A 17,218-nucleotide genomic window follows, 5' to 3' on the forward strand; every position below is an offset into this window, starting at 1 on the left:
TTATTTGTAGCCGTCTGCAAGTGTGCGTGTGGAGAATGAGAAGGTGCCTGCTCTACAACGGCCCATATGCTTCAGACGTTCTCCTCCTATCTTCAAATTCTTGCAAAAATTCAACAGCTCCGTCGAAACTTGGATTATTCCTTGAATTTTTCTTGGATTCTCAATCTCACATATTAATTAGATGAACCTATAAACCTCGAACCTATTATATACACCCTCGAACAAGATATGCTTAATCGTGTTACATTCCATTTCTATTTTTCATCTAATTTAATCAAATTCTAGATTTCTAGTATGAATATTTTGAGAATTCAAGGATCTCTTTTTTTCTCTCAACTATTTCAATGATTAGTGTTTGTTTACAAAGAGAGGATGTGAAGAATTCAATTGTAATAGAATTGTTCTAGATGCTTGATAACATTTACTATCTAATTTGTAATATTTGAATATTGGTTTTGTTCCTACTCTACTATCCATTAGTTCAATTTATTAATGTTTAATATTTACTTTTTATCGGAAATGATTCCTTACTGCATATGTCCAAGCGTCAAGTATATCTTCATTCCCATTAGTGTTGTGATTATTGTCGATCATGCAATGTAATATTGTGATGTTCAATAAATTGAGATTGAATCCAGTTTTATTTGACTGTTAATTTTGTTAGTACGTCTCAAAAGTTTCAATCAATGACAAACCTTCTACAGAAGAAAAAGGAACCTCCTAACACCACGTTCACGTTTGAGTAGATGTCTTGTTGCTACAAAAACAGTGTAGGAGATTCTGCAGTTGAATAGTGTAGTATTGTTTTGTAGGCATTTCTAAATCAGTTAAACACGAAACAACCGTAACTAGTCTCTTGCTGTCTCAAAAGCATGTGGTTATGACATCTAGTGTTCTTCAGCTGTAATGGTTTAAGTTGAAAAAACTTGACCGATCTTGTTTTACCCACTCATAAGGCCTCAAGACTCACGCAATTTAGGTACCTTAATTTCAGTCTTGTTGAAAAAGATCAGCTCATTTATTCTGTAATATCAACTGCAATACGAATATAATAATAGAAGTTTTAGCTTCACGTTAGCTTATGGTTTTACAGGCAACAAAGCATTTAATTGTTTTTTAATGGATGTTAGTTATTTTCAAATTGTTGTTCATTTTAAAATGCACCAGTCCTCGTTATACGAGTAGGCTAGCCTATCAGACTATAGGGAGTACAAGCTATTTCGTAAACATTTTTAGACATTAAGACAGGATCTATAATTATTATTGTTAGCCATGGAACGCTAGTGGTGTTCACTAGCCAAAGCCATGAGAGAATCATGGGTTTATTTATGAAGCTGGAATATGCTGGTTTATTAGAAGCAAAACGTTTGCACTAAACCATGTTATTTTAGTAATACGATTGCTCTAGTATTGAGTCTCGTCTACGAGGACGCTTTATAACTGTTTTTCTGCATCGAACAATGAGTATGTTTTCATTCCACATTTAAAAATAAAAATGCTGTGGTGAATCTTAGTCAAGTGCTGTACAACACCAATGAGGTTCTACAGATTTTATTTGTGAAGTTCTCTGTGTCTGCAGATCTTTAGGGTCATCGCATCCTCCCCCAACTCATTCATTCTCTCTCTCGCTCTCCCTCCATTCCCTTGTTTCACAAAACCAACTCTCACTGGGTTTCTCTTTTACAGTTTTCCTTCTTCTCACCTCTCTCACTCATTCTTAATCCTTCTCACCCTACACAATGTTATACATGGTGATCCCTCAAGGTCTGTTCTATACCACCTTCTTCTCACTTAATGCATATGCATGCATTATATGTAGATCACCTTAAAATTTATGCAAGCTATTCCATTAGAAAAATTAATGAAGCAGTGGAAAAACTATTAAGTCATGAATCTGACATAGTTGAAAAAACGACCCATTATAATCTGTTACTCACGTCCAATGAACAACATATTAACTTTGAATAAAATTTCAAAATTACTGTCGACGGTTGTGGAATTGTCTGGTGTTAAACGAAAATCAATGCTTGATGATGAGTGCTCTTGACCGGTCAGAACATGCGAGGTGAACGCCTCCACGCAGAAATATTTGTCTGGGTCGGGAATCAAACCCTTCTCAACCCTTCTCTCCCTTTCTACCTTATCTCTCTGATTCTCTCTCTACCTTACAGGTCATAGTCGGTGATCTGTATGGAATAAAACCTACCAAATCGTTATCAGAAGTGATAATATTTTGTTACGGTACCTAGAACTGACAATAGTAATCCTCTTTGCCGCCGTCTGTGGTAAATTTTCTCTTTCGGAGATTTGAAATCACGCCACAATGCACATTAGTAATCAGTTCTAATACGTCTGCTATGCTGTTTCAACGTGGGCTGCACATGCACAAATCGTTAAGCCTTCAACATGCCTCTGTACATGGATGAATGATTACTTACTGTTTGGTTGGGACTAGTCACTAAAATCAAATACCAACTCTGTTATTCTATTTATTATTCGAATTCTCCTCTCACAGCCAAGAGGAGCCTCCAATACTTAGTTGCAATATTATATATTTTTTTCAATTTCACTTTTTCGCTTACTAATACGCATCACTGAGTCTGCTCATCGCTTTGGTTCACGCTATGAGTTTCATTGGATGTTTGAAACTCTATGAGTTTTGATGCTTCATTGGATGAAGCTAAATCTGTACGCATAAGGGGCGTACAGATTTACGCACCGCGAACACGAAAAATTCACTTTTCATCAGCTGATTATATCTGTACTTGTACAGAAACTGTAAGATACAGATATAAAAAGCTTGGCATCAGCTGATTGAAAGTGAATTGCTCGTTTTTGCGGCGCTTAAATCTGTACGCACCTCTAGAGATACTAGAATGCTTGGAATGGTATTGAACATTATTTGATTTAATAAGGGTCTGACCAATGAAATACAGTAACCTATATTATTGTTTCATTCGCATTATAATCACAGCATCTTTTATTCGATTAGTCTACAATAATAGAATCATATAAATTCAAACACACACTTGATTGTTTAATTACAAATCCTATAATTTTAGAATATGATATATTACAGCACAATCTGTATACTTCATATGATATTAAAATGAAGAGTACTATAAATTCATTTTGGAAAATTACTATTTTATTATGATTAAATATTGGAGTTTGATTAGTTCATCTGGAGTAGAAAGTAGTGAAATATATAAATTGGCGTTGAGAGACCGAGAAGAGAGAAAATACAGAGAGTGCGGGAGAGAGAGAGAGTGTGTGTGTGAAAGAGAGATTAGATTAGATTAGAGTTATTTTTATTCATGCATGCTACAATATTTATTTATATTACAAGAGAGACAGAGATTGATTGATTAATTGCCTTTATTAAGGGTGGAATTAGGACTCCAGGTCCTCTCTGCGACACAACCCTAAAGAGAGAGAGAGAGAGAGTATAATTTGTGAAATAAATACAAAAGTTATTTATTACTGCATGATATCTTTAGTTACGTCATAAAATTGAGGAAGGCATACTTGTGGATATTAATGCTTGAAGGTTGATTTGGGAAGCAGAGTAGCGCCTGAAATAATATAAGTAAGAGAGAATTGCGCGGGGGGGGGGAGCTGGAAAGGGGAGAAAATGCTATATAAGGATCGATTATAGATTCAGGGGAAGAAGGTTTGTGAAGAATAGGTAGAGTAGAAATTAATAGAAAGAGAATAATGAAGAAGAAGAGGAATAATGGGTAGATGTAGATGAATATGAGGAGGAAAAGGATTATAAACAGTGTTTCCTTCCTGAAAATGCCTAGGGCGCTTAGAATTCGGGCACCAAATTTAATATGACACATTATTCGGGAGAAGTTCGACAATGGAAAATATTAATTAAACTATAATATTGAATGAATTACATGATCACTCACATGCTAAGTGGCTGGTAAGATGTTGATTATGGACAGTAATGCTGAACAGTAGTAGTTGCAGTGTAGTCATCTAGGCATTGTCCTACAATAAATAAATGAGAATCAAGATTAATTGACATTTCAAAAAACAAAAACTTCTTGCACAAGCCACAAGGTAACAGTTTCAAATCTATAAATCAATTTTTCACTTTCATTCAATGATAACATCATTGAGAAACTGTTGATCAATGACTGGATACACGTTTATACAATTCAATTTATTCAATAAAAATACTTTCACATGAAATCTCTCCTATCTAGACTTCTTTTCTATGGTGAGGTCCACGTTATAATGGCAGTGTTTGATTAGCAATGGTATTGCTATCCTTGTATATTATTCAACAAAGCGGATAGCACTACCTCTTTCTCGCTTTGCTCTATTGCCAGATCTTTTAACAATCGTCTTTTAATAATCAATTAACAAAATATTTCATCTTAATTATTATGAAAATTATTGTTGCCATATTGTCTTTTGACAATGTAGAATTATTAATTAATTAACAAAATATTTCATCTCATTCAATATATAATTTCTTGCTTAATAAACAATAATCGATTATTTTAAACAAGAATGAACAGTTAATATTACATCAATAAACCTGTATCAGCTACCGTTTATAGAAGGCATTGACAAGACAGAGGATCGGCAACGTTGTTCTCCTATCTTTCTCCACATTCTCTACTGCCATTATAACATGAACCTCACTATAGTAAAAGAATAGAAGGTGCAAAAGGAAGAGGAGGTAGAGGAGTACTCAAACTCAACTCCTCTCTCGTTATTTTTGATTCGCTCATTTCTCTCTCTCCCATTTTACTCTCCAAGTTATTACATTCTTCAATTCCATGAAGCTCTACCTTCACGCTCTTTATAACAGTTACACCCTTTTTACATCTCTCACTCTATTAAATCCTTTCAGTTCCCTATTTGTTCAATTTTCCTGTTTACTTTATTTTCCCTCCTTCTTCCTCCTAATCGAAAAACAATTTTCATTTGCAAACAAAGATTTCATCCCCTCGCTCTACCTTCTTCCTTTCAACCTCATCTTTTCTTTGTTTCACGTACTCTTTTCTCACTCTCTTACTTTTATTTCTCCCTATTTATTTGCTTCTTCTATAGTGAGGTCCACTTCAATAATAGTGGAGAAAGATAGGAGAACAAAGTTGCCGATCCTCTGTCTTGTCAATGACAGACTACCTTCTATAGACGGTAGCTGATACAGGTTTATTGATGTAATATTAACGTTTCATTCTCGTTTAAATTAATCGATTATTGTTTATTAAGCAAGACATTATATATTGAATGGGATGAAATATTTTGTTAATTAATTAATAATTCTACATTGTCAAAAGACAATATGGCAACAGAGCAAAGTGAGAAAGAGATTGCGCTATTCGCTCTGTTGAATGATAGACGAGGATACCAATATCATTGCTAATCAAATGCTTGCATTATAACGTGGACCTCACTATATCTCCTTTCTATATCTGTTTGATATTACAATGCTATAGTGAGGTCCACGTTATAATGGCAGTGTAGAAAGATAGGAGAACAACGTTGCCAAGTCTCTCCATTTTGCCACTGACTGCACACAGCTGTTACTCAATTCATCCCATTAAATTTAATCTAATAATAACTATCATTTCCTTGATAAAATAATCAATTTAATGTCAAATTGATCAGTAAAAATATATTTTCTCATAATTTGATTCAAAAATTTGCTTTCAAGACTGAGATTTTATTTTTATACAAACCTGAAATGGCGGCTGATTTAAAAAGCTGTGATACAACAATCTGAATTTCAAAACAACAGAAATTGAGTTATTTGGTAGGTATTCTATTCCAATTACCTTTAAAAATAATAGAAAAATAGGAATCCTATTTAAAAATAAGTAATTTCAATGGATTAATTCTGAAATAACTTTTCAATATTATTAATTTATACCGGTACGAGTAGGTCTAACCTATACGGGTAGGCTAACTTAAGCATGGATGAAGTCTAGGTTAGTTATCAACTTTTTAAATGTCATTTCAGGTATTTTAATTTGTGTTTCTCATAAGGTAATGTTTAAAAATTATTTCATTGTTTCAAAAATACATTTTAAATCAATTATACGACTTGTGTACTCAAGTATTTTGATAGAATGAAGAAAAAAAAGCGGCTGAGAATATGGTTTGTTCAGTTTTGTACAGTCACTGTCAAGAGTAAATTTAAAATATTCTGGCAAATAGACAACATTGCAAAGCGAGAGAGAAATAGTGCTATCTGTTTTGTTGTATGATAGAAAAGAACAGCAACAGTATTGTCAATCGTACACTGCCATTATAATGTGGACCTCACTGTAGGGTGTAAGGTTGTGTAACAGGGGTTTGTAAACGTTTTACTGGTGAAATGTTTCTTATTTGGTTTCAAGTTTTTCGATTTGGATACTATCAAGTTATCGAAATGGAAGAAATCTCAGGAAAACATTTTTTCTGTAATTACTTTTTTGGGATATGAGCGCCTAGATTTCAAACCATTGGAACAGATCGAGTTAAATTCATGAAATTTAGAGAATACATTCTTCTCGGTATTGTTGATCATTTAAAGAATTGAAATTGTTCTGTGGGAATATCAATATTTTTGAGAAAGTTCACTTTCAAAAATAACTCAGATGAGTAATTTTGAGTCACGAAGGGGTTTTTGTTCTCTCGAAAACTAATATCAGGCCTTCCAATAACTCTTTGAACAATTATTTAAACATTGCGTTGTTCATCAATGATGATAGAGTAGAAAACAGGACTCTGATTTCAATCAAACGTCTGTTCAACTTCCTTTTTATCGAACTGCGTGAGGAGGAATGAATCCCCCACGCGGAAAACTGATACAGAAAACTGAAAATATCTGCTATTGTAAATATTAGAAAACTGAGAATTGTGCTTGAATGATTTTATTAAAAGTGAAATAAATTGTGTATCTTTAGTAAGGTCCACGTTATAATGGCAGTGTTTCATTAGCAATGGTATTGCTATCCTTATCTATCATTCAACAAAGCGGATAACGCTATCTCTTTCTCGCTTTGCTCTGTTGCCAGATCGTCTTTTAACAATGTAGACTAATAATCAATTAACAAAATATCTCATCTCATTTATGAAAATTAATTATAAAACTTGAAAAATTATAATTTCTTGCTTAATAAAAATAATATAATTATTTTAAACGAGAATGAAACGTTAATATTACATCAATAAATCTGTATTAGCTACCGTTCATTGAAGGCATTGACAAGACAGAGGATCGGCAACGCTTTTCTCCTATCTTTCTCCACTGCCATTATGATGTGGACCTCACTATAATATATATATATATATATATATATATATATATATATATATATATATATATATATATATATATAAAAGCGAAATGACACTGATTCATTCACTCACTCGCTCATTCATTCCTAATCAACAGAAAATCAAACCAAATTATTATTTTTAATCGAATTTTTATAATTTTGTGCTGCACGTCAACAGAAGTTGATCGACAAAGAGGAATTATAATATTATTAATTTGTTTTTGAAAGCGATGAGGAATTATAATCACTTTTGGACTATTTTCCAATCAAATTCGGTAAGGGCTAAAAGCCTGATTTTCCATTTCCAATCATTTTATGATTATGTGTTGTTATAATTGTTAAATGAATAGCTTGATAAAATAGTATAGTACACAGTATCTACTTACAACTGTTTGAGTGAAATAAGTCTCATAGATAGAATTGAATTGATAGAAACTCATATATAGAATTACTTATTTAATTGGAAGACTAAAATCGTTGTCAGACTTTTGATCGATTTGATCAATCAGCTTCAAATTTTGAACACATATTCTTCGAGCCTTTATAGATCAAGCTCGTTGGACAACAAAATTTACCGACTCCTTCGTTTTTTATCATACATAAAAGGATGACAGTCTCTCAATATATAACTTGTATGCTATAGATAGTCTCAATAATTACGATAGGAAATAAAAACATAAAAAAGGCATTTGGAATATTACAAATTGATTCCTACCAGAGATTTCAATAGAATATCAACGGCATTTTTGAAAATTATTATGGGAGATTTTCTTAGTCAAGAAAATAACATAATATTTTCATAAATGTACAGCAGCTGATAGAAGGCAACACTTTTCGTCTTTTCGAGATGAAAATTGATTTAAGATAAGACCACTCTCGGGAAATCATCACAGTGAGAAATGTGATTATTGGAAAATCATAGTATGGATATGGAGTTTGAATATATATTCATTTAAAATTTAGTCAGCAACTGATAGAAGACAAAATTTCAATTTAAAATACTAATCAGGAACAGATAACAAACTATAATCTATTCAGAGCTATAACGAATTTCAAGATTGAATGATGCGTTTATTATCCCACGATGTTTTCAATGCAACAGAAGTGGCGGTTGGCGATTGCTCAGATTTGTCAGGACACACCGAAAGTGATTCGCTCTCTGCGAGAACGGGGTTTTCTGAACGAAAGTTCAGGTTGCTAATCACATTACACTTATCCGTTTTTTGAACGAGTTTAGCGAGCTCTTACTGATGATTAGAGCCTCGTTGTCCGTCGATGTTTTCGACCGTTTGTGGGTGTGTATGTTCGACGATTACTTTTGATTGGTTTGATCAATCAAATTCTTTAACAATCTACAATCAATATTCTTCAAACCATTACTGAGGTAATTGGCAAACAAAATTTACTCACTTCCTCGTCCTTTTTCAGGATACAACAGGATAACATTGGAAGTGCATAAAAAAATTGTAATCACTTATCATCCAGCTTACTTCTCATTTGTGTATTGGGAGTTATCCTTCAAAAAATGAAGTTACATTCAAAATGGCGGACCAGATTTTTAAAGTCATAGTAAAGTAGTATTTTCAATGTGAGTGGGATCCCTATCACACCCACTGTCAAATTACCTTTGTGTATGATATATTAAGCCGTTCTCGGACATTTCACCCACTCTGTATGTATGAATAATGATTTTTTTATTTATATTTTTTATGATATGTCATATTATAAAGAGTTTGTAATATGTCTTGAATATTCTAAATTGGCAATGATTACAAGTTGCGGATTTCAATACAATAGTTTATGAGCGAGGTCTCCGACCCGGAGAGCTCACTATTAATAGTCAACCGTACGAAAATCCTCTCCTAAATTGAATGCTCTCCTAACTATGAACTAAGGAGTTTGGCAATCCATAACGAATTTTAGGGATGGAACATTTCTGATTCAGGCCAACTCTGCTAAAAGACAATAAGGAGCTACGTAATCTCTTCCCGGTGGTTCGGAACCCATTCGAAATGGAGGGCCATTCATCTAAATAATCATCCAATAATCAGTCATTCATCAATCTATCCCCCACCATCAATCATTCATCAATTAGGAAGAAATCTATCAGCATTATTACGTTCCAGATAAAATTTTGTATCTGATTATCCATTCTCACCATTTATGAGAATGAAAAAAGATTAGTCCATGTCGGCATCAACTCCAAAGAAAGTTAATAAAATTGTATAAAATTAAGACCCGGTTTCCACTATTACGATACGATAGGATGCAACGCGATATAGATCTGACACATATATAACAACAGATGACAATGCAAAGGTTATGGAAGCATCTTCTTCAGGAGTCACATCCACAGGTAACATCTATATGAGTTATAGTTCTCACTAGCTTCATCGCGATTCAACACCAATTCACCATAAATATATTGCATTGTGTATGCTGCATCGTATCTTGACCACTACATTCTATACTTTATTACATTCTATACTCTCTGATTTTGATGCGATGAGATATGATACAACGCGATATAGATTTTACACATCCAACAGCTGTCAATGCTAACATCATGAAAGCATCTTCTCTAGCGTGATTGCAATATAACACCGACTCCGACATCTGTGTTGAATCCGAGATAATGGAAAATCTAACTAAGGGATTACTAATACTAACTCCTCTCTGGTTGAATTTTCATCGTTGCATATTTATCCCTCTGGTGGGATAAGATATCTAGTGTATTAATGATATTAAGATCGAACTAGTGGCTTCAATTAGCCACCCTTTCAAAATTATGTTTAATGAAATTAATCTTTATTAGGTGGAATTCAAACGTCCACCTTGAAAAGAATCTGATTTTAATTGCTAGAAAAGAGTATGCAGCACTTATATCTAATCTGCGCGACTATATATGGTTCTGTTGCTAGGATAACCACTTTCCGAATTGGAAATACACAATTATTTTATACAAACATTTTTATTGGAGTATATAATAATTTTTGCTGATATTGTATAATAATAAGAATATTTTATTTGTCCAAGAACAATCACATGATTTCATGAGACATTGTCGTGATAGTAGTTATAATATTCATTTAATATATAATATATATCTATAATATACATTTTAATATAATTATATACAATATACATATGAGTCACAATAAAATCAAATTTATAAAGTCAAAATACATTCAAATATTCACTTCTCATAGGACTCTTTCAATCTTTTAAAAGGAATTTTTGATTAGAAAATTGTAAAGCGCATCTTTAAACTTCAAAAACGGGAAATTTCTGATCTATAGTGGAAGGTGATTGAAGAGTCTTAAACCTACATTTACATGACTTCGTAAGGCCTTTCATAACCGTACTTGTGGTATATGTAAATTTGCGTAGCTTCTTGTATGGTGTATGTGGATGTTTTTGTTGCTGGTTAGAACTGTTTCCGCAGGTTTGATATGTAGTAGCAGAATGTATATGTATAAACAAATAACGGTCGTTACTCTACGTTTAATAAAAAGTTGCTTACAGTGGGCCCTCATCTCCGAATTGGTTATAATTCTAATTGCTTTTTTTTGTAGTACCAAGACTTCGGATACTCTTGCACAATTTCCCCATTAGAATAATACCATAATTCAATGTAGAATGAAATAGAGCATAATAAATACTTATAAAATAACTTTCTGGTACATGATACTTCAAAGTTTTTAATAAATAATCCTTGAAAACTTACTACATACTGAATCTATGTGGTTACTCCATGTCAAATTATTGTCAATCTGAACCCCTAATAATCTGATTTTTCTGGAAACTTGGATCTCGTGTTCAATGAATAAATGGCGTCTTGTGTTTTTGACTCATTCATGACAAAACTATTAGCTTTGAACCATACGACAGCTTGATTTAACGTTTCATTGGCAATCCTGTTTAGAGTTTGTAAGTCTCTGTCAATGGAAAGAAAAGTCGTATCATCTGCGAACATGATTGTTTTTGAAGAAGTTATATTATTAGGTAGATCATTGACCATCACTAGAAACAACAGTTGCCCCAGTACTGAACCCTGAGGCACACCAAACCTAACATAGGAAGCAGATGATTTATTCCCATTCACATGAACTATTTGCGATCTGTTATCCAGATATGACTTGAAAAAATTGAAACACTCTCCACGTATTCCCAAGGGATTCAATTTTTGAAATAGAATTTAGTGATCTACACAGTCGAACACTTTGCTGTAATTTGAGCCATACACTTATCTTCAAAAGCCGGTATTATATCATTGATAATAGTTAAAACGGCCTGTGTAATATTTTTGCCTTTTCTATAGCCAAACTTAGAGCTACTTATCAAATTGAAACTGTCAAAGTAGGTACAGATTTGGGTCTTCACAATTTGTTCAAAAATTGGCATTATTTAGATTGGACGATGTCGTTTTGGTAATAACCTATCCCCACTTTCACTGAACAATGGTACCACCAATCTTGAAATTTCCAACTTTGATGGAAAAACTCCCTGTCTCAAGTTCATATTGATTCAATAAGTAATTGGCACAACAATGGACTCAAACACACTTCAAAACCTGGTTGAAAATATTGAGCAAAAAATTTTTTTCTTTGAATTTTTCATATTTTTTATAACATTGAAAATGTCTGCACATGAAATCTCCTTCCATTTGAAATTGTTGTGTGGAGAAGGCAGGCGCACCATGAAGTCCTTAGCTGTCAACTGAGGTCGCTCAATGCTGTCTCCTCCATCCTGGACTGATGAGAGGTAGTAGTTGTTGAACTCTTCTGGTGGAATCTCGATGCTTTGTGACTTGAAACCTCCATTCCTCACTTTGTTAACAAGGGTCCATGCAGCTTTTGACTTGTCAGATTTTTCAATGTAACCAGCATTATGATTTAAGCTTTGCCTTATTCTGTTTATTCTTGAAGATTTTTTTACTTTTTTGTATGCCAGTTGTGATAATTCATTCACTTTCATTCAGTAAGAAAACAGTTCTGAAAGCCATCATTGTATTCTTTAATTCAGCTAATTCTGTGGTGTACCAATTTGATTTTTTCCTACTTTTCCTTGTTTTCTTTTACAGGTATACTTGTGAATTCATTGAATATATTTCATTGAATATTTTTAGGAGACTTCAAAAAATTATCAAAAGCAGATTGGGCTTCCTTTATACTCTCAAGTATTTTCCTCCAATCCACTAACATTAATCACTTCTTCAACATATCAAGTTTTTAGTGATACATTCCTTGCAAACTTTTTTAATGTAGACATCTTTTCATTCATTGAATTATTTGAAAATGTCAAGTAAATACCAGAGTGGTCTGAAAAATCAAAATTCTGTATTTTTAAATCAATGTCTTGTTGATCGACTGTGGTGATGATGCATTCTCTCGTGTAGGCAAAATATTCAAGTATGTCATGTTAAATTCGCTTAGGAGGTTTTTGAACTTCTGCACACTGAATTATTCTGTTGTTACATCAAAATGAGCATTGTAGTCCCCACCAATAAATATTCCCTTCTTAAACTTGAAAAGGTAGAAAAGAAGATGCTCCAACTTTTTTAAGAGAATAGGGTCTCCTGATGGTGATCTGTATATGCTCACTAAGATCATTTTGAGCTCCTTCAGGTGAACAGCTGCTGCTTTAAATGTATGTTCCTCGCATATCCAAGTCAAGTTAATCTCTTCATAGTTTGAATTCTGTTTCAAGTACACCGCTACTCCTCCTCTTGAGTGGTTTTCTCTGCAGTAACTTGAAGCCAGGACGTAGTTATCAATTTTCCTCATACCTCAAAGCATCATTCCGCTTCCAGTGTTCTCTAAAACAAATTACACTAAAATCGTGCTGATCAGCCAAGTGGGAAAGAATGTAAAATTTTCCTGAGATTCCTTGTAATTTCAAAAAAAGAACTTTCTGCTGGTAGTCAGCATTCTCATCTGCATTGATTTGAAACGGGCTACTAAACTCTGGCTCTGATAGCGATACATTATTACCTATCACTTGATAAATGTTTCCCATGTTAAGGGATAGCCTGCTCAGAAACACAGTTCTTTTGTACTCTTGATAAAAATCTGCCCACAATTTTTCCCAATATAGTTGAGATTGAGCCCATGAGTTGTATAAAACCGACTGCCCACATTACTCTCATCCAGGAATTGACAATTATTGAAATATTTACACAGCTCAGCAATCTCCGTATTAACTCTCTTTACTTCTTGATTGATGCATGACCAATCTGCCAAGTCGTGATGATAGGGTACAGAACAAATTATAACTTTCGATCGCCGAAGTTCTTACGGTTTTCTCCGCAGATTAATCAAAAAATCAAAAAAACCCTTCGCTTCATTTCTACCAACATCGTTTGTTCCACCCAGCAACACTACACAGTCGTTTGATCGAATATCAGCACAAATGTCTGGTCCTACATTCTCAAATTTAGCTCCAGATTTGATAGTCGAAACAACTTAATACTCACTAATCTTACTGATAATATTGTTCAAATTTCGTCTGCAAATAACTGAATTCTTCCAAAATTCCTTTTCCCTTGTTCATGAGATTTGGTTGTGTTTTCAACCTTTTTTTTAATCATATGTATTCTAGGAATGTATTCACCCCTCTGTTCCCATTCAAAACATCACTGTAACTGTTCAATGAGTCATTATTTTCTGAATACTCATCCAAACAGGAAAATCTATTGTTTGTCATCACAGGAGAGAAAACATTCCATTAATTCAATTGTTGAGGTGACATTCCACTATATCTCATTGAATTATTTCTCTTTGAAGAAGTGGCTATCCATTGCTCATTTTCAGATTTTAAAATATCGAGTACTATCTGTATTTCATTTATTTTTTCTTCTTTTTTTAAACATACTTCACTTAAGTTGCTGTTCTGTTTACTGATTTTATCATAAGCTTGCTTGAACTCTTTCATTTCTGATTGCATGAACTGAATAGTCTTATTTAAGTTATCTACTTCCTTTCTGAACTCACCATTGGAAATATGTAGTTCACATTTTCCACAAAACCATTTTTCCTCATAGATTGATAGTCTTTGATACTCCATTTCAAGGTACCAGCTCGCACATATGAGCTTGCAAAAAACAGCCAGACAATCACCCGCAATTAAATTCATATATGTACCACACTTGGAATTCTTCAATCTTCGCTTCATTATCATTGATAGTCTATCCAACAGTTTCATAAACCCGATGATAGATAAAATAATGTTTCTTATATGGTGATAGGATAGGAGCAACAGGATATGCATATTATGTATATCTTGAAATGAAATAGTTTCTTTTTGTTTAACAGGAGGGGTGAACACCCCCCTCCCTAAGCCAATTGACGGACCCCCACTAAATTTCGAAAAATTCAGATTCTACTCCAAAAAAGATCTCGTCAATAGTCATTTTAAACAGTCGACTTCTTTTACCTTCCCCCCCCACAAATAATTTCAAGGACGCAGACTCCTTCCAAGCCCCCCCCTGGTCACTCACTGTTTACAGTCACAATCAAAAGTAGAACTTCTGGTTCTCATTAATGTGAATAACGGAATAAACGTTTGTAAACGTTTGATGCTATAATATTATGCATTTTTATAGTGGAATCCTTTTTCTTTGTGTGTTACAGTCACAATCGAAAGTGAAGCTTCTGGTTCGAAGCCATGCAGTATGCAGTCCACCCCCCGATCTGGCCACCCCTCCCCCCTCGCCGCCCCCGCCGCCAACGCCAACAAACAACAATGATATTAATAATATAAATAGTAATAATAACAGTAGTAGCAATAGTTTAACTGTGACGAGACACAAGCTTCGTCGCGATGGATCGTCACAGGGAAGTGTTGAAAGCAATAGTTGGTCTCCATCCAACTCTAGAGGTAAGTCAATCACCATTTCGCCTGATATGTTACCAAATATGTTATATGCTCAGGCATGCCTGCATGTTGCTTGTAAGCTAGTAAAACTTTGAAACAAGTAGCATGTAGAGGGTTAATAACAGGAGATGGAAGTTTTTCAAATGAGCAGTACAAAATAAATTCTTGAGATAGTATTTATTATTTTTATGTTACACAAACAAAGATCATCTAATTTCAAAAGGAGGAAACCGTATGAACTAGTGTAGTGCTTGTTCAAGTAGTGTCCAGTGAAAGAGCAGTGCAGTGATTGAGTGAATCTAGCTTCTATAGTACAGTCAACAACTGTACATATTAATTGAATAAACAATATCAGTAAGAATTTCTTATGAGATATTCGCTGTTAAAATGTTCAAGTAGTATGTTAGGGTAGAATAAATTAGCTCATTAGTCTCCAGACTAGATAGCTATAGTATTGACAACAAAAAAATATCAAATTTCATATATTCCTTGAACATGTATCCTTTTCACGGAAGCTTATATTCAGATGACGTAAAATATATTTAAAATCATATGTGAAATCCTTTTCACGGAAGCACTGTCCATATTTGAAACGTGCGTGGGATCAAATCGAACTAAATTGCCGCATCTACACTGGAGTGATTTCAAGCATAATGTTATTAGAAAAGTTCAATGATTGCTTATTATTTGAATTTCTCCTCTCATTTCAATGCAACTAACAACCTGGCGATATGAAACACCAGCACTGTCCTATTTAACTAATTTGGTTTGCAGTTTAACAGCTGCAACTCATCTGTTACAATCTCTCTTATAATCTTGGTCAGTTAGGTATTCATAAGTTTGCTTTATCACTGTAAAGCATTTGTCCAGCTCTGGAAGGATCTATCCTCTGGAACTTATTCAATTCAGAAAATAATAGAAAACTCGTAAAATAGATACATGAAAAGCAATTTATTATCTTCGTTGTAAGCGATCATTTTTAAGCTGTTAAATGATGAGGAACTCATTTAATGATGGAATATCAACTTTTTTCAATTCTTCGCGAATGATTTTTCAGTTTAAAGTCGTGAATATTGTTACTTGAAGTCATTCCATGTGAAGAGTGTGTATCAGTTATCCAATCTTTGTCCCTCACATAATGGCAATGTTTAGTGTCACACAGCTCTTAGGTTTTGAACTCGAGTATAACACGTGTCACAGATACAAACAAGTTTCAGGCGTTAGAACCAAACAAGTGATTTCAAGTGGTTTCAGGGATTTCATAATTTAGTGTCACACGTTAGAACCAAAAAAGTGGATGGTTTCAAGCATATCATGCGTTCTATCAGGTTGTCAGGTCCTCACTGTAAATTAATGTCTTCTCGTGTTCGGGAAATCCAGTCTTATTCAGGCTAATATTTCTGCTATCCCTTCTTAACTGCTCCATATATGAAGTGGTTGAATATCCAGTCTTATTCAGGCTAATATTTCAGCTATCCCTTCTTAACTGCCTAATATATGAAGTGGTTGAATACTTTATTAGTAAACAATCGTAACTTCATCACGTTTAGAATGACCAAAAAGACAAGGCCCCCTTCTAGAACCATCAAACATTCGACTTTCTCTAACATTCACTTGAACCAGCATCCAATCCAAAAAGAGGCGAATGTTTGTGTAAAGTTTGAGTAAAGAGTGATCAGTATCATCCTATCTCCAAACTCTAACCCCACTTAATGCTCGAGTCTGTTTTTCACACTGCGCATGCTCATTCCCAACTCGCTTCTCGACAACCACGTCGAGTCGTAGAGCGAGAGCGACTCAGTCACAGTCGCGCTCGCGTCGCGGAGTTACCGATACTCGAGTCGATTTGAAAGCACATGCAGCGTCACCAAGAGACTGCGTCTCGATTCCCTTTACTACTTGAGTCGCTTAAGTGTGAGTAGTGCCTATCGATAAATCGTGTTTCTAAAAATTGTAAACTATTTGAAAGATATTCCTTCATGAATTAGTACTGATTAATAGTGATAAACGCGTAAATAGTAGACTGGTAGAAATAATTGCATCATTGGTTA

The 17,218-nt window shown here is 33.9% G+C and overlaps 1 protein-coding gene across 2 annotated transcripts in view; it reads left to right on the forward strand.

Annotated features, from left to right (window-relative positions):
- LOC111044901 (cAMP-regulated phosphoprotein 21) overlaps nt 1-17,218 on the forward strand; it is a 182,091-nt gene that overhangs the window by 37,928 nt on the left and 126,945 nt on the right. For both annotated transcript variants that reach the window (XM_039442476.1, XM_039442475.1), the window contains one exon: nt 14,924-15,170. In XM_039442476.1, the coding sequence (XP_039298410.1) occupies nt 15,114-15,170 (57 nt within the window). In that variant the 5' untranslated portion in view covers nt 14,924-15,113. The remainder of the gene's footprint in view (nt 1-14,923; nt 15,171-17,218) is intronic.

Source organism: Nilaparvata lugens, chromosome X, assembly GCF_014356525.2.
Source record: "Nilaparvata lugens isolate BPH chromosome X, ASM1435652v1, whole genome shotgun sequence".
In the NCBI taxonomy this organism is placed as follows: Eukaryota; Metazoa; Arthropoda; class Insecta; order Hemiptera; family Delphacidae; genus Nilaparvata; species Nilaparvata lugens.